The 19094-nt window shown below is 30.9% G+C and overlaps 2 protein-coding genes across 3 annotated transcripts; both read left to right on the top strand.

Moving 5' to 3' along the window:
- Window positions 1–434: 434 nt before the first annotated feature.
- Window positions 435–3125, top strand: LOC122592689 (probable plastid-lipid-associated protein 11, chloroplastic). 2 transcript variants are annotated; one of them, XM_043764976.1, is made up of 4 exons: window positions 435–968; window positions 1388–1453; window positions 2051–2152; window positions 2431–2523. In XM_043764976.1, the coding sequence occupies exons 1-3, from the start codon at window positions 463–465 to the stop codon at window positions 2148–2150; spliced, it is 672 nt and encodes a 223-aa protein (XP_043620911.1). In that variant the 5' UTR covers window positions 435–462; the 3' UTR covers window positions 2151–2152; window positions 2431–2523. The 2 variants fall into 2 exon arrangements, with proteins under 2 accessions (XP_043620911.1, XP_043620910.1); XM_043764975.1 differs by lacking the exon at window positions 2051–2152 and adding an exon at window positions 2868–3125 and having other exon boundaries at window positions 436–968; window positions 2431–2533.
- A 7460-nt stretch (window positions 3126–10585) lies between these two features.
- Window positions 10586–12488, top strand: LOC122593875. Its single transcript, XM_043766329.1, has 2 exons — window positions 10586–10801; window positions 11837–12488. Exons 1-2 carry the CDS (start codon window positions 10704–10706, stop codon window positions 12126–12128), a joined length of 390 nt encoding a protein of 129 aa, XP_043622264.1. The 5' UTR covers window positions 10586–10703; the 3' UTR covers window positions 12129–12488.
- Window positions 12489–19094: the final 6606 nt, after the last annotated feature.

The following is a 19094-nucleotide window of genomic DNA, read 5'->3' as shown; positions in this document are numbered from 1 at the left end:
AAACTTTTGGGTTCTCATAATTCTATCAAACAACTTTTACACATTTGCAGTTTTACCTTTAAACTATAATAATTTAAATCATTGTTACACTTTACATTAATTTAACATTTAAAGTATGACACTTTATTACATCACCGTCATTGCAATAACATAGTTATTTTGTGTGTGTGTGTGTGTTTTTTCTTTAATAAATCTTACTATTCATACTGTTTTTATATGTTTTATTTTCTTTACTTATGTATATAGCAACAATTACAAGTTATGTTTGTTGATGACTTTATCATGTTTATATTCAACACTTTATCGTCTGAAAATCTTGTCCCGAAGCAACGCGAGGGACAATTTACTAGTATATATATATATACCAATAATAAAATAATATAATAAAAATAAAAAAATTAAAGAAAATATAAGAACCCCAACAACCATACAATCATCATCTACATCTCTCCATTCCCACCCATGGCTGCAACATCATCACCCCTTCCCGCCATTTCTAACAACAACTTTTTTATCCAAACCTCCAGACCCCATGTAACCCCAACCCGAGTCCGACCCGGAACCACCCGTTCCTCTCTATCATCACAATCACAGTCTCTATCCTCAGCTAAATCCAACCTCCTTGATCTAATTTCCAATCAAAACAGAGGCATCTCCACACAATCTGACCCTCAAAAGCTTTTGCAGATAACCGATGCTATCGACACAATCGCGCTGCTAAACCGTGATCAGATCACCACCAATAATGCTTCCCTCTCTGGCACGTGGCGGTTGCTTTGGACCACCGAGAAAGAACAACTTTTTATCATCAAGAATGCCGGTTTCTTTGGTACTAAAGCTGGAGATGTTTTGCAAGTTATCGATGTCGAGAAACGAAACTTGAACAATGTGATTACTTTCCCTCCGGATGGTGTTTTTTTTGTTAGGTCTGATATCGAAATCACTTCTTCACAACGTGTTGATTTTAGGTATATATGTTAAACTTGAGTACTCATTTGCTTCAGCTTTATTACTTTCGTTAATTTTATTAAACGGCTATTAAAATATAGACCCATTGCAATTAGGCTTTATTAGGGACCGGACACTAAGCAAATTTGAAGTGGTTTATATATGTCTGATAAATGTGATAAGTATAGTTTAAATGCATAGAAATATACTGTCTTGTTATGTCATTATACTTATTCAACATTTCAACTCTCATGACCTTGATTTGGTGTATCAAACTTTTTTGATGTCTAATTCGAACAAAATAGGGCTTGTACTCTCTACCCTCGGGTAGAGGCATGACTGTCTACATCTCACCCCGCTTGAACCTAGAAATCAACGATGCATATTTCTTGTGGGTTGCAAATCTTTTTGTATTTCAGTATACATGTTTCTATTGTAGGTTTACAAGTGCAGTTTTACGTGGAAAAGACTGGGAGTTTCCCCTGCCACCATTTGGCAAAGGATGGTGAGTTTTATGGTTTCCTTTTCAAGTTACTATGCATTTGGTAGAAAGCTACTTTTTTACGTTTTTGGTTCTGTTACATATGCATTCCATGAGCAACAAGGTGCTATACCTTTGCTTAACTATGGATTTATGGTCTAAGTTTCTAACTGGTGTTTAAATTTTAGAAAACACATATCAGTGACAATTCAGTATAGGATATCTCATATAGGTCATTTACTATACAACTATTTTGATAAGAGGCACTATGATGGGGCTAACAAAAATAACAGCAATACCCAATCCCACGAGTGCACGAGGTATGTGGAAGGTAAGACGCATAAGTAATACCCCAACCCAAAGGTAGAGAGACTGTTTCCAAAAATTACGATGGAGCTAGCTGTCAAACAAATAACTTTTGATATCCGTGACCGTTTTCAGCTTAACAAAATTACGAGTGACTATTTGAATATGTAAAACTCTGAATGGCGTGTTGTCTGTTGGATTTTTTCCACTTGTTATCATTAAGTGATTACATTAATCTGGCTAAGTGTTTAATTGGATATATGGTTATTATGTGTCTTTTCGTGATGCAAAATGAAGTAATTATGTTTTGTGTAGGTTTGAGTCTGTGTACCTTGATGGAGAATTACGGGTCGTAAAGGATATTAGAGGAGATTATCTAGTTGTTGATCGTGCCCCTTATTCTTGGACGGAATAAAGGTTGATTAGTAGTACATATTTTCTCCAATGTCTCCTTCCATCCTAATAAGAATAACTTCCTGTTTGAAATCAAACAAATAGCTTCCTGGTGATGATTTCATCATAGACATAAGATGAAAAGTTCAAAGTAGTTAACGCAGGTCTCTTATCAAACCAAAACATATACAACTTTTTTAATTTTAATATATAGACTAGCTTGTTTGACTTAAAAGTATGTGTTTTCCTTTTAATATAACTTGGTTCATAAGCTCTGTGCTGATTCTTGTATCATGGATCAGGTTTGATTCAATCTATTTGGATAGTGATATTCGAATTGCTAAAGATATACGAGGAGACTACTTGGTTGTTGATCGTGCTCCTTACGAATGGAAAGAGTGAGAGGTAACAAAATCTTATTTATGGAGATGGCAACATGGTTGGGTTGATCACGCTCCTTTGTTACTTTGTTACATGTCAAAACAGAACTAGTTGTGTCTTGAGTTGACCCAAGTTGCTTTTTGTCGAAAAAGTTCCCAGTGACATAAAGAGAGAGTGTCAAATAAAATAACGAAGCTAATACTTGGGGCAATTTTGGACCCCTTTCTTTTTGTGCTAGTATTTTTGATTACCATGCCCAATTCGACCCATTCATAAGTAAATAGGGCTAAACTGCCACATCTCTAGTTATTGCTTTTTTAAAATGAATTTACATGTGATTGTTTTCTCTTGCATTCAGTTGGTTTGTATCAAGATTTCTGTTCAATCTTACCTGCATGAACATAAAAGCTTCTGAGGACTTCAGTGATAGGGTGCTAATCTGTTTGCCATACAATTATACAAAGGTCATTTCTAAAGTTTAGTTGTGGTAGATTTTGCCTGTATATATATATGTGTGTGTGTGTGTGTGTGTGTAGTGATACCTATAAGGCTATAACACTTGATTTTGTGTCATAAAGTATCATTTTATGGAGCTTTTTCCATTGATTTAATGTTACACCGACACTGTGATAGAATGACCATTGATTTATGCCATTTCTTTATTTCTTGAATCTTGATTACCCATGATTTAGTCAATCAACACTTAAGAATTGCCAATCACAAAGCATCGTGAGAATGACCTCCTTGTTTAAAGGTTGGAAAATCGACAGGTCGAGTAACAATGTCAAAATTGATGAGATTTTGGTACATGACAGTCAGGTTAGGCTGGATGTTGAAAACTAACAAACTCTTTACATTTTACTACTCACTAGACTTATTACTCTTGACATATCTAACTCTTACGCAGTCAGGATTACATTAGGCTTCAACAACTCTGAGTAGCATAATCCTGTGTTTCAAGTTGAAACAACATGACCATCAACAAACAATATTCGCTAGTGAACATTAATTTGTATCGACGACTAACAAATTTCCACATTGAAACCGATATCTGTTATTTATAAAAGCAGCATTTGTTTCGCTTGAACGATAAAGAATTTCAAAAGCATATTGAACGTAAAGACCATACATGTATCAAAACTAGTCTTTCTTTTAAAAATGGGTAAACAGATTTTCCCAATTCATGTTACTTAAAAAAAGTCTTTTTTTACTAAGATGTATACGGTGATATCATGACCGTTTCCCCATATACAGTATTCCACGATTGTACACCAATCTTTACTTTAGAAACTAAAAAATGGAAAATTAGTTTGATTTGTGGATTGATACAGATTTTTAGACACCTCAACTCTATGGCCCATACCACCTCATCATAAAATAGGGAGTGGCCCCATGTTGAAGTGAATCACACACTCCTTGGCTTCCCTTTTTCCTGTATAGTGGTTGAAACTGGGTCCCATTTTTGGATTTGGGCTTTTGTAACTTTAATAATTTCCCACTATTTTTTAAAGGCCTAAGAATGTACTATGGGCTTTTCACATCTCATTAGTCTTGACCTTGTGGACCCATTGAAAGCCGTATGTCAATTGTGATATATATCTTTTATTTAAATTAAATAAATCATCACTATCATATATATCATAATAATCTTGATTTATTTTAGACAACAATTTAAGGACAATTTCTTGTTTATAACCCCTGATGTTGAACTCATTCATGGCGGAAAATGTGTCAATTAAGCTCATGAATACTTTAAAGCGTATGATGGGGTTGTATGTGATCACTAGAATGGTATCCACAGAGCAGCAGTAATGGAGGTGCTGATGATGTGGTAGTGGAGACGACTGTTGGTGACAATTGCGACATCGAGTGATATAAGTAACTGATGCATAGGGTAGTGTAGATGTTTTAGGAGATTAGGTATACCGTAAATAAAACGCGAATTAGTTTCTGGAAATACGAGGTGAATATTTGAATTGATTGCATTACATTTAATCGTGAGTGAAATGAGGTAAATATGGTTAACAACTTAAGGGCGAAAGGGTAAAGTCACAAAAAACCTTAACGTTCTCAAAAAATAGGAGGCTAAATAATTTCTATAAGGGAATATAGATAATCATGATCGAACCATCTAGGCTACCAAAAGATGGATAGATGTTCAAACTTCACTTTCCTAAGCATTCATGTAACCTGGATGGAAAATATTGTAAGAATTGGTGTTGATCGATCTTTATGTGTCTAAGTGTATGACGTAATGCTAAAATCAAAATAGAGCCATTAATCCATTATATTATTTATAACAATGGTCTCGTGAATTCAAAATAATATTGAATAATCCAGATTACACTTTCTCAATCCAGCCTTTAAACTATATATAGCTACGTTAGATTTAGCATCGTTGCAAAGGTGCAAACCAAACCTTAATTAGTCTTGTACAATCTAATCTAATCATAATATATAAGATAGTCTAAACTTATGGTTTTCATTTTATACTAATGCGAAGAGTTATCAACATACTTTGGGCTAGTCTTATTAACTTCACCTTGTAATTAAGGGCAAAAGGCATAAAAAGATGGAGTACTTAACTTTTCCCTATTTTTTTAATCAAGGTTCGTACCCTTCTTTTTATTTTTTAATTTAAGAACACAACTTTATTTTCCTTTTTAAACAAAAGAGTTTTGTATAATGTTACATTATTATGTGTGGTTTATCAGTCGGTAATTTGATAACTTACAAAAGTCCTTTTTTGAAAAAGGATATCAAAGTTACATCCTTAATTTAAAAAATATAAATAAAAGAACCTTGAATGGAAGGTAAAAGTTGAGTGACTTTTATGCCATTTCCCCAGTAATTAACTCAAGAATTCGATTCTCTTTCATATTGTTTAGATAAGGAACATAACGCAAAATCTTAGCTAGGTTAACGAATATAAAAAATTTTTGTCACCTACATTTGTATTTTTTTTTGTATTTATTATTTATATTAAGAACAATCAAAAAGTGTATATTCAACTTATACATCATTGTCATTTTCTTTTTTATTTTAATTAATAGAATCTCTTATATAATTAAAATAAAATTCTTACGACATCATAATTTTTTAAATAATGCTTACTTGTTATTATTAGACTTTTTATATTAGTTATTTCTTTTTATTATTTTGATTTATAACATCATCCTATTTAAAATTTAAATTGATTTATGATTTTTTTTTAGCTTAATTCTCATATTAATTAAATATACTTATCTAATTTTTTGGGGGCTTATTTATTTATTTTTAATGTAGTATAGATAAGCACTTTCCTTCTTTAAATTTATTTCATTTTTATTTTTGATATTTATGATGTACTTTTCTATTAAAAAATAAGTATTTATTTTCTTTTTAAAACTCTAATAATTTATACATGGTCTTTTAAATTTTCATCTTTTATTAATATATATTTTTTAAAATTATTTACATATTATGCGGGTTAATAAGCTAATTATATTTATTTGAAATATAAAGTATACAATTCCGAGTTTATGCGTATGGTTCTCATAATTCTTAAACATAAACGTAATTTAATATTACCAAACTTATATTTATAAGTCCGGATTGAACTCGGGTTAATGAGCTACTAGTGCATATATGTTAATTTTGGTCATTAAATATGATAATGAAATCTATACGTACATGGGTCGCTAACTAGCTACCATATAATGATATTTGTATAATGCAATACACTTGAAGTTAAAAGATACGTACTAACAATATTGTACCTTGGATTGATGAAGATCCTAAAAGGTCACCCCACAAGCCCACAAGCCCACAACTATTAATAATTGATTCTTCCCATCTTTGAGATGACAACAACAAAATGAAGTTGACCATTCCTTGCCCACATGTTATTTTGCTTTAGGTTGTTATTACCCACGTATGAGAGTAAGCTTTGGTAATTTTAAGTTTTTACTTCGAGATCTCTACTATGCTTTGTTTAATGTAATCCTTAATTCCTTATGCTCCATTCAAGCGTGTGTTTAATGGTTAAACACATGCATATAAAAGTTAATTAACGGCAAGTCTTGAACATAAATGTTGGTCCAAGAACGATTGTCAATTAGGTTTTAGGCTACTATTATTTTCAATTAAATATACTAGTTGAGTGGAACATATAAGTAGCGCTATAGATAACAAACTCATTATCGAATTTTCCCTTTCTGGTTTAATGTTACATGTCTATTCACACTAATTAAGCTACCATTGCAAAATGACATATATACTCCGTATATTAATCTTTTTGTCACAAAACTAGTTTAAGTGAAAGTTCATATCTATAAAGAAGATTTTGTTCTTGGTATCGTCTATATATATACCATACACGGGAATGAGAATAAAACCAAAGAAATGTACGAGATAGCAAGTGGAAATAAAGGCTAAAGTGAAAATGATCGATGGTTCTTGCAATCAAGTTCTTCTATATATATATATACACAAGATTTCTAGGAGGTACGTAGCTAGCTAGTTTCAGACTATTTAGAAATGTCTTTGCATATATGTCTTTCTTATGGCCTTCTTGAGAGTGATACCGTTGGTGTATAAACTATTTGTAAATCTTTACTCATCACTTTTAAAAAATATTGACACGTTGGCATCACTTTCTCGCTATCCTTTTGTTTTCTTTTTCGGTTTTTCTACATACATAGTCACTTTCAAATGTAATATCTCATTATACTCTACAATATACCCAAACATTTCAATCAAAGTAAAAATAAATAAATAATAAATAACAAAAGAAGAAGGGACCGGTTCACTGCCCGTCTTTACCAACACCTTCAAGCACTATGCCTTTGCCCGTAACCCTTCACCTAGCGTGCAACACAATTTCTTGGTTGTCAAAACGTTAATAATTTGCTTAGTAGATTATTTTATTTATTAAGAGGGACAATTGATCAATTGTACTAGTAGTATCTCGAATAATACCATGTTCCGGAAATGGGTTTCCTAAAAGAAAAACATGAGATTGAAGCTTCCATATATATTCTTTGTATTAACTTTAGCCGAATTCTATGCTTGTAAAGCTACCACCCAAATAGCTAGCTAGATTCATGTGCCTTAAAGTTACGCCTAATGCATGCCCCTCATGTTTTGTTTTGTTTTATTTCTCTCAACATTCAAATATTATTAATATGTAGACTAGCAAGAGGCTAGTAAAACACATACTCAGATTATATATAGTACAAGGTTCATGCATAATGGGTTTTAATTCTGGAAAATTAATGATTAAAAGAGTTCCATTATATTGGGACCAACCAAATGTCTCTGGGGTTGAACGATTAGATATATAGCCAAAGGAAGCTAGTTCCTTTGAGTTTCTTGATTGCAAATCGAACCGATGCATGTCTCTGGGGTTGAATGACTAGATAACCAAAGGAAGCTACTTCCTTGTAGTTTCTTGATTGCAAATCGAAGCGAGGGGGTCTTAATTGGAAAAGATATATAGTACGCCCATTTCGGGTTGTCCAAAGTGTCTTCATGTTATTTGAGAACATTTTTTTGTGTGCCTCCGGCCATGAGATGTTTCATATATATATTATATTGTCTGTGAAACTTCACCAGGAGTTTGGCAAAGTGAATCCACAAATCGGCAGTATAGAAAGAGGTGTTCAGCCGTTTCGACTTGGGAGTAACACATCGAGCATAAGTTTGTGTCGTTAAGTTAATTAATTAGTAGATTTATAACCTTAAAATATCTAAAAGCTAGATTTGAAGGTAAAAACTGAATCTTATAGAAAATATTGTTAAACAAGTGATTTATAAGTATCATTTCAATTCTATATCTAGTTTCCTTTATTTATTTTCTAAAAATATAGGTAGCTTTCAAGAGTTTTTTTTCAAATTGGTGTAATAAGAAAACTTATTTACCAAACTAGTATGATTTTAAAAATATTTACAATTTTAGTATAAAACCCAATTAAACATCTTATTTAATTGTTTATTGGAACTTAAAATTTTTTTATAGCATGCCTATAAAAGCAACATAAGTTTTGGCCTAATTGTTTTACAAATAGTACGTAATATATATGGAAAACAATATCATGACACATTGGTTAGAAAATCTACGAACAGTAAACAACAAGTTGCATGGTAGTTTTTCTATATTTCTAGAGTCAGAGCCACATCAAATTTAAAAATACGAAAAGTAATCAAGACCATGATCGAAAATCAAGATATATAAGAGTTACAATAGATTTAAAAGCAATATTTTCTACTAATATAAAAAAGCTTCGTTTAAGTGATAACGGTAAGTGTGTTATGATATGAATTGTTACGTAAAACATGTAGTTTTTATAGAAATTGTATACGTGTACTTCAATAATTCGATAAGCTGTTATGAAGATCTATAATTTGAAAATTATGGGTGACCTTAATTAAGGTCATTCGACCAACTTCCTTCTTGGTTGTTTCTTATAATTTTTTCCCCACTTGAGCCATTGAGATAAAACAATTAGTCATCCGGCTTTGTTTTTTCATATATAATAATAATTAAATATGATATTTAAAATGATAAATATTTTTAAAACTATATGAATTTGGTAAATAAGTTTTCTCATTACACCAATTTGGAAAAAAACTCCAACTTTCAATTTCAAGACCCTATTGCCACAAACCGGGCATTACATGTGTGAAGATCAACAACATTTATATCTCGTGTCGATCCAATTTTTATACATCCAATGGCCGGGAAGCCTTTGATGAAAAAAGCACTAACCAAGAAGATGACCTGCTTGGTGAGAATTAGGTTCTTCCGCAGTGGCCTAGCTAGGGGTGATGGTAATGACCGATGTGCATCCTCGATCGTAATTTTGACAATTAATGAAGAACTACTACTACTTAATTTCTAGCTAGGACCAAAAAGATTAATAAAGCTCCGTATTGCGATATATAAATAGTATCAATGGGCCATGATATATCGAAACCAGCACAATTAAGTCATTTAATTCTTCAAGTAGTTGTTCGATCCTTTCAATTAATACACCGTTTCTTCGGGCCCGTTGCCAAGACCAATTCGGTTGTAGCCTCAACTAATTAAGTGAAATCTATCATGAACCCATTTGAATATATATATGTAGATATCAAATTGGAAGAGTCAAGATGTATTATTTATTACTCGTACATAATGGTTTTTACAAGCACGTAGTTTTCTTTATTGATGGTGTTAATTGTAATCTTATAAATTATTTTTCTAATTAATTAATGAAGCTTATGAAATATTCAAAATTCCCAAAAGTCGTAATTAAAATTGTCAAAAGTTTTTGAAAATCAATATAAAACGTTAAAACTTAGTCGTTGCTACATTACATGGATACAATCAAGACTATATATTTTTAAGAATATTATTATGCTATGGGTAATGTTCGAGTTTGCCACTAATTAAAATAAACTTGGTAACAAGACATTAGAGGAAGGATACATACAAAAATCATACATGAAATTAGAGATAAGAACTAGATAAATTTGGATTGCAAATCCTATGCCATCGCACCAAACTAATTAACTTATCCTAACGTATAGTACTATTCCGGCTAAAAATCCGAAGGAAAGAAAGTTGTTTGACATGATCCTTTAAAACTAAGGGATATATAGAACTTCTATTCTATAATATAATGTGCTAGCTAGTTATTAAAATACATATACTATTTATATTCTTATTTTAGTTAAAAAGTTTCACAATCACAAAAACCGTACCCATGTGTGTGGTGTTGGTATTTTCAAGTTCTTATCCTTTTTATGTAAAAGGGGGACAAGGACAATGCAATGGTTAACTTTTTTTGATTGTTAAGATATTGATGGTTAATACTACTCCTTTCTTAATGTATGAGACCTTTCTGCATCATGTCTCCATCCATGAACGAAGGACATATTCGGCATTTTAATGCAAAATATTATTGAGTCTCTCTCTCTTCCATAACTGAAAACGACTGCAAGCAACCTGTGGTCGACTTGTGCAACCCCACTTCTCCCCACCTACACTTTCTATACACACACGTATACATCTACATCCAATCTAAGATATATATATACACACACACGCACACATCATCATCTCATTAATCTTCTTTTTCTCCTTCAATTCTTTACCTCGATATATCTCTTATAAATTTTCTCTCTAGGAATAATTAATTATAAGCTACAAAATAAAGTCTTAACATACATAATGGTGGATGTTGAAAGAATTTGTTGCATGTGTGGTGATGTTGGTTTCCCGGACAAGATCTTCCGATGCATCAAGTGCCACCACCGCTTCCAACACTCGTACGTTTAATTTCTCCATCATCTTTCTCTTTATTTATATATCACACAACACAACACGCGTGCGCGCGCACACACATAAACGGGTAAACAGAAAAGATTTTCCCATGGTACACAAACAAACATATATTATTAATATTGTTCTTATTTTTTCGATCTAGATAGCTAGCTTATAACTTTCCTTTCATATTCATGCTATTCTCTTTAGGTTAGTTTTTATGCATGACAAATTAACATTGAAACTTCTTCTTATAAATATGCATATATATATATATATATATAGAGAGAGAGATACAAATTAAATCACATATATATATATATAGCTTTTGAAACTTTTATGATCGATTTGAAACATAAACTCTTGAACAACCTTAATTTTTATTTTATTTTATGTTATGAATCAAGAAGAGGCCGGCCGGCCGGTATGCACATCATGGCTTGCGTAGGTGAGAAGATATATATGTGTGTAATTACTAATTAGCTACTATTACAACAACCGCCAATGGCTCAGCCCACCACCACCACCGCCACCCCTTAATTAATTAAGTTTTGTACTACTACTATTTTATGTTGACCTTGACCTTAAATACATTAAAAAAAACCATGTGTTGTGCCTGCAAATCTTTTTGTTCTCTTAAATAAATTCTTTATGACTAGCTAGCTAGTTTCTTGGTTTAAGTGCACATCGCACTTGTTCAAATTATAAAATCTATATAATTTTTAATCAAGGGTGATAAACATACATAAATTCTTTTTAACGTTACATGTTTATTAATTTATAGATATATACGACGTCATTGTACTTACATATAACAATCTTGCTTATGTATGTATATATATATATATTAACCTTAATGGCTATGTCATTACATACAATATTACGTTAATATTGCTAGTTAATTTGCTACATATACATATATAATGATTTTTAAATTATGGCTTGATCATCAAAATCATTTTAACAAATACTCTTAATATATATCTATATGGAGTATTCTTTTAACGAAATTAAATCATAATATGCTATATATTGTACAGGTATTGTAGCAACTACTATAGCGAAGCATCCGGGCCTCCGGAGCTATGTGATTGGTGCCAAACTGAAGTGATCCGAGGTACGACAACGCCCACCACCAAACACGGTGCAGGTTCTTCAAAGAAATCAAGCTCAAAAGCCAACCGGACAGAATATTCGGGCGAGAAGTTGATCAAGCAACATGATCGCGAAGACGCTTCTGATCAAAAGGCCAAGTCATCGTCCTCCAACGGAGCTCCGTCCCCAAAGACTGCTACTCGAAGGTACAAGCTTCTCAAAGATGTCATGTGTTGAATTGGAAAATTATAAAATAAAAAAAAAATAATAAAAAAAAAAGAGTAAAGATCAAAAGTTTGGTGCATGCGAGCTGAGATATCGATCTTTATGGAATTTAATGTTCCCCAAGTGTGTCGTACTAGCTAGCTAGCTAACTTCTTTGTTTCACTTTGAGGTAAAAATGGGAACAAAGTGTGTGTGTGCATGTGTGTTTGTATAGGGTTATTGGTGTGGTGAAAAACTATCAAGTCAGTCTTAATTTACTTTTTCTTTCTATTTAGTTTTCCTTTTGTAATATACGAGTATGTGTTTGGACCTTTGTAACTTGTTTAATACTAGTAGTAATAATAATAGTTAATTACTAAATAAGTTCCCCGATCGATCTCTACTATACCTTCTTCAAAAACTACGTACATTGCATGCGCGTATATTTATATTCATAAAAGTCTTATTGCCAATTAGCTAGCAATATATTGTGTTGGATCATAATGTACGTGCGATATGTTAATTAATTTGACTAAGTTACTAGCTAGGGATATGGAAATGTCGTTAGAAATCAACATTCTTTTTTGTTCAGATTTTCTAATTATCAATCAATATTAAACCCGGCCTTCAACTACACTTCGCCTAGAATTGAAGTACATATAATCTAGATTTATTTTCTTGACACTGCGTGTTTTAAACATACTTTTAACAGGTCTTTATGTAGGAAAAATATATAGTGCATGATCAATAATATATACAAGCATATATACTTGTTAATTTAGCACCATGATATAATACTATAGCTAGCTAGTTATTAACATCATATCAGCTTGATTTTGGTCTACGTACATGATCTCTATATATGTTTGGTTTTACTTATAGTATATCGAGATTTAATCTTGCTGAAGAATTAGAAATTTTGTACTACGCTAATTAATTTTATACTCTTACTAAGTTTGGAGTTGAATACATATCAATATAGGCGATTTATCTTTTACATAGAAACACCCCATTCGGCTAAACACCCATCATACGCTAAAGATTAAACACCCACCATACGAGAAGTATACATTTATACATCCCGTGTATATAGTAGGTGTTAAAACACCAACCATGCGGGAAGTTATACATTGATACTTCTTGTATGGTATTTTGACTTTTCTACTCAAAGCAAGTATACATTCCGTATAAGAGCCTATCAATTACGATAGTGAGTGTTTATGCCGAATTGGAGGATGTGTGCATAGACGTTATCTTAATATTTAGAGAAATAAAGTTGTATATCTAGCTAGACGTGTATATATTAAGAAAAATAAAGTTGGATATATAGCTAGACATATATATATATATACGTGCTATGCTGGTTTTGTTTTGTTGTGATTAATGTTGGAAGCAGTCTAGCTTTGGAGTTAATGTAGGAGTAGGGTTTGAAGTAGGGTTTTTGTCTTTTAGTGTTCATCATCAAAGAGGGGCTGCAGTGGGTGGAGATATGATGCAAGAGATACACCCTTCATTTGGTTGCCTAGCTTGTTGAATCATCTAAATATCAATTCAATGCATTTTTATCCTTCAAAAAGAGTTCAGTAGTAGTGTACCCAAGGCTGGTAAATTTTGCAGGTTCATACAAAAGTATTTATTAGACCCCTTTTTTGGTCAACATTAAAAACTACTCTATGAATTGAACAAACATTTTTTATCTATTAAAAGTACGTACTCGGAGCTAGTAGATAAAGCGCGCTGGTTCTTAATCATCATTTGGGCACATGCGCGCTAGCTTATCTAAAGGATTAGTCAAAGAATATCTATCTATTAGTTAATGTCTTAAATCCCCAAATCCTAGATCCGCCTTAAGTTGAACGAGCATTAATTATTACATCTATTTTTCAAAGAGGTTTGCTAAATACAGCTTTTAGAGATGTGTTTAAGGTGTATAAATTATCTGTACATTTACCATGAGAATCAGGAGACGAGCTTTTAATATAGAATGTACAAGTTTTTTTATACACGTTAAATACAGCCCTTACATTTCTCTTTTCCAAATGACGTCTATCGGCGAAATTAATACATGTACACTCTTAGGTTCATTTGATGAGATGGACAATTTGCACATTTATTTAATAAAATGAAGAATATAGTTAATCAATGAAAAAGGAATATTCTATTCTTACAGATGTTGCACATGTTCTTGTCATTTAGAAGCCGTAATTAAACACTACTACAATACAATGAAAGCAAAAACTTGCAAACTTTAGACCGCAGATTTGAGTATTTAGCTAGTTTCTTAGACTTTGGCAAACCGATTATTTTACATTCATAATCCCACTTTAAAGCAGTCGATAAAGTGTGCATATTTTTCTATCTTCAAAGCCGACGTGTAGATCGAAGAACCGTATTATCTCTCGATAAAAGTTATTACGGTACTATATTAGTTCTTGAGAGCAAAATATATATATATATATATATATATTTGAAAGGTAAATTTCACTGCAAACTTCGTGTCGAGATTCGACAACGGAAGGTCTAGCATACGTTGTTTTAACCGGGTCCGCGCAATAGAGCTCCCTCGAAGTAGAAATGCCTATTTCAAATACCCGATGGGGGGACCCCTACTAATCCGCCTGAAGGCACGACGATCAATAGGGGTAAACCATGCCCCCTCAGACTTGAATATGGGTATACCCAAGTCAAGCCCTCATAAGAGGATCGACTTCCTTATGTCCTCCCCAAGGCTTGAACTCAAAACCTCATGAATAAGATGATGATATTTCAACCATTGGGCTAATGCTCAAGACTGAGAGCAAAATATATAGTAGCATTTTAATTATTATATTATTTGTAACTATGTGTGTTGGTACTATGTCGCACTTATTGTGATTCCAGTGAGTAGTAAGTTTGCACGACCCCTTAATGGTATATGCTTACAATATTCTGAGCTTCACGACCAGACCAGTTCGGCTGATCATAGAACTTATATCGATCTCACCGTCGTGTTAAATTCGGCCAGCTATATATTGTCCTATACCATAAAAAAATGTTATTCTAGCTAGCTAGCTAGGTCGCATAAGTTTTCGTAGACGTAAAAAGAAAAATAAAGTCATTATTAAATTATATTCAAACTCAAGTAGCTAGCAAACGATTCCCATCCTGTGTAATTCGTTTTGTTTCTTCATTTATTTATATCTATACATATGCACCAAACTGACAAAATGATTGTTTGTTTGATGATTCCCATTATTTGATTTAGTGCTTTCTGGTCAATTTTCACTTCGATACCCACCAAATCTAAGCCATTTGATATCATGTACAAAAAAGATACCTTTGATACAGATTAAATGAATAAAAATATATTATAGTTTGGGTGATATATTTATCACTGCATATAGTTGACAACTGATTATAATACATTTTCTTGCACTAAAACAAAATGAGGCTGTATATGCTAAATCAATTAGTTTTATAAGTCAAAAACATGAATACTATACATTTTAATTAATTCACACCTTCAAAAAAAATAATAATAATAGTAATTCATTCTTTTGTGTAATCACAACCTTAAACTTGCTAAATACCATAAGTCCATAACGAAGTAAGTAAACAAATTGTCCAAGAATATAAAGATTTAAGCAAAAAGCCGATCAGTTTTGTTTTTTGTTTTTTTTTCCTCAAAACAAAATATTAGTATGATTTAGGATTTTAGATATGAGTATATGACTAAATTAGTAACCGGGTTTCAACTTTCAAATTAACTAATGGGCCTAACTTGGAACTGCTTGGACTACGTATTGCTGAACTGGGCCTCGTAGGATTACTATCAAACCAGTATCGGGGCAATATCTTGGCCCTAAACTTTTTCAGCCTTGTTTATTTTCTTATTTATGTAGTAAGTAGTACTTAACTACTAACTAGTGGGTGTCTAAATAAATATATATTAAACAAATTAATTCAGATTTAAATGTTTAGAGTCTGTTGTTAATTAACAAATAAGATAGTATTTGCATGAGAAATTTCTACTTAACCTAAAAAAAATACTTAAAAAGTAAAAACTATATAAGAGATAATAGTTAATAACCGTATCATATCTTTTATTATACTAAAACACAGTTTTTCTAATAACTTATTAACCAATCACAACTCTTAATTTACTCAAATTTTTAATTTTGACTTTTCTTGACTTTTATTACTCGTATATTAATAAATATATTTATAGATATAGATACTTCTATCCTTAGATAAACATTAGGTTATTAAAAGTATTAAGAATTTTTGTCCACGTGTATCTAAGATAAATCAATTACCATTCAAATGTATAATATTAATAATTTATATAAATATCAACTACAAATTAAAATAGATATTTAAAATTTAATATAAAAAAATACTCAATATGAACTCTAAAAAATTCAATCACAATAAAAACTACAAATTCCTATCCAAATCCAACACTAAATTTTACTTTATGAAAGACACCACCATTTGTCATATTTCTACCTATAGCTTATGATAATTTTAAATTATGTTCATTTGAACACAGATCAATGACTTTGCAATAAATAAAAATGCAACTTTTGATTAGTGTTTCCCCTATCCATTATCAAAAATTCATTTGCACATGTTAGCATAATTTACAAACCAAAAACATATATCATTGGACAAATCAATGAAAATAAATTTATTTGTGTTATGAACCTGCAACATTATCAAAGATATATCGTTAAATGTCAAGTATAGGAAATTATGTTTATTTTTTAATTTTTAATTATCTTTTACAAATTATCTATTTATAATCTAACTAAAAGAGAGGGTTGAGGTACATTTGGCATCCCTAATTCTCCTCTTTGAGTCTAATTCTCTCATCTGATTAATTCTCTATTTTTTAATTAATCTTATATTTTTTTAAGTTAAAAAAAGCCGATCTATGTATGTATATTTATTTATTATAATATTACGCTAATTTAATGGAAGATTTACTTTGACACGTGCGTTTTAAAAGGGCCAGAAACTTAGACCACATGCCATAGATTTTTCTCAACGTATTACGGAGAGTTTATATTAAAATATAATCTATTTATAATCTTCTATAATAATATAACTAAAGGAGTAGGTTAGGGTACACTTTACAATCATATATCTCTTCTTTTAGCCTAAAACTCTTTGCTCATTAATCCTTTACTTTTTTAAAAAAAAATTTTAATAAAAAAAAAATTATAATCATTATTAATATAATTTGTTCATATTTAATCATCATCATTATTATTATTTAATATTGAATTCTTATGTTATTGTTATTATTATCTCTACTAATTTAGTTTATTTTTCATTATAGGTTCATCATGTTTTCTTCGACTCCGTGTTGTGCATGTATGGACTGTTTCGGAGTGGAACAACCTAAATAAAATCAAAACGCTCGAGATAGTTTTTGTTGATGAATTGATATGTACTTTTCGAATTATATATTTTTCTTAATTTCGAAATTATAATTTAAAACTGTTGTTTGTGTTTGTCTTAAGTTTAGATATAACAAACTACAAATTTTTTATTTAATTAAAGTTGAATAAAAAAGGGGTTAATTAGATTCAATATTTATATGTAGTTAATTTTCATATATTCCCTTCTTTAGTTTTCGTAATTATAATCTAAAATTGTTGTTCGTGTGTGTCTTAAGTTTAGATATAACGAATTACAAATTTTTTATTTAACTAAAGTTGAAAAAAATGAGTTAACTAGATGAATCGTTTTATGTTTAATTTTTAGGTATTTTAATTTTATTCGGGATCTATTTAATATACTTGAATTCTAATTTATTTATTTTTTTAGTTTTGATTAATATATTTTGCGATTAACCGTCAATTGGACGGGTCTGAGGACTAGTATGCATATACAAGTGTATGTCTGATTACAAAATATTTTTATAACATAAAATCTATAATAGCATGTGCACTGTGAGATGATTATGACAACCAATTTCATTAGTATGTGTCAGCTAATAACCAATATGTATATCTAATATTACATATGAGTTAAATGTATGAAAATGTAATATTAATAATTTCATAAGCCTCGTGTCCAGTGTTAAACACGGGTCTAAAATCTAGTCTTTTAATAAACCTTCCCCTACCATACATTATATATTTGTATGGCCTATTGTATAAATTGTATTGTGTGGTTAATAAATTAGGGGCGATATAATTACAAAATCTCATAAAAGAAAAAATTGATCAATAGACCTAATTAGTATGTTTAAAAATAAGCCTAGTAATAAGATGATAACACATTACATGATAAATGATAAGGATTAGGAATGCTAAAACTTATAATACATATATCAAACATCTAAAACATTAAAAAAAAAAAATTCTCTATCTATATTCTAAGTGTATCAATCATTTTATGATTGATTTAACACAGACAAATATATAATTTAGAAATATGACAAAAAAAAAAAAAATTACGAACAAATATCTATAATTTTACTTGTGCTGGAAGGCCAAGCATTTAAATTCTCTAATTTCACTCATTATATACATTAAATTTTCATATATGTGATTTGGTAAAAAAATCAAAAACAAAATTTAAAAAGATATATCATTGAGGCAAAACTCAGTGGTATCCCAGTCCTCCCATTATATATAATTTAGGTATACTCATACTAATTGTTGTGGCGTTTGGTGGATTAATAGGAGGTTTTCCTTCCTCTGTGGTTCCCTGAAAATATGTATGATATCTTGCCCAAAGAACGTAGGTGTCAATAAGTGGGACAAACAGACTCTGACCATTCCAATGTTAAAAAAAAAAAGAAAGATATATCATTTATTCTATTATTAAAAAAAACAAAATGCAATTATGGACCACATTATTGATGGACCAACTTGAGTCAGCCTTTTAGTTGATACATTATGTCGTGGGGCCTGATCGACAACCTATTTTCATCTCTTAAGTTCGATCAAGTTGTGGAGAAGGTATTGATGTAAGTGACGTTAAAAGTTGTTCATTCATGAATTT

This window comes from Erigeron canadensis, chromosome 3 (assembly GCF_010389155.1).
Source record: "Erigeron canadensis isolate Cc75 chromosome 3, C_canadensis_v1, whole genome shotgun sequence".
Taxonomy (NCBI): domain Eukaryota; kingdom Viridiplantae; phylum Streptophyta; class Magnoliopsida; order Asterales; family Asteraceae; genus Erigeron; species Erigeron canadensis.
This window is presented reverse-complemented; position numbering and strand designations above follow the sequence as displayed.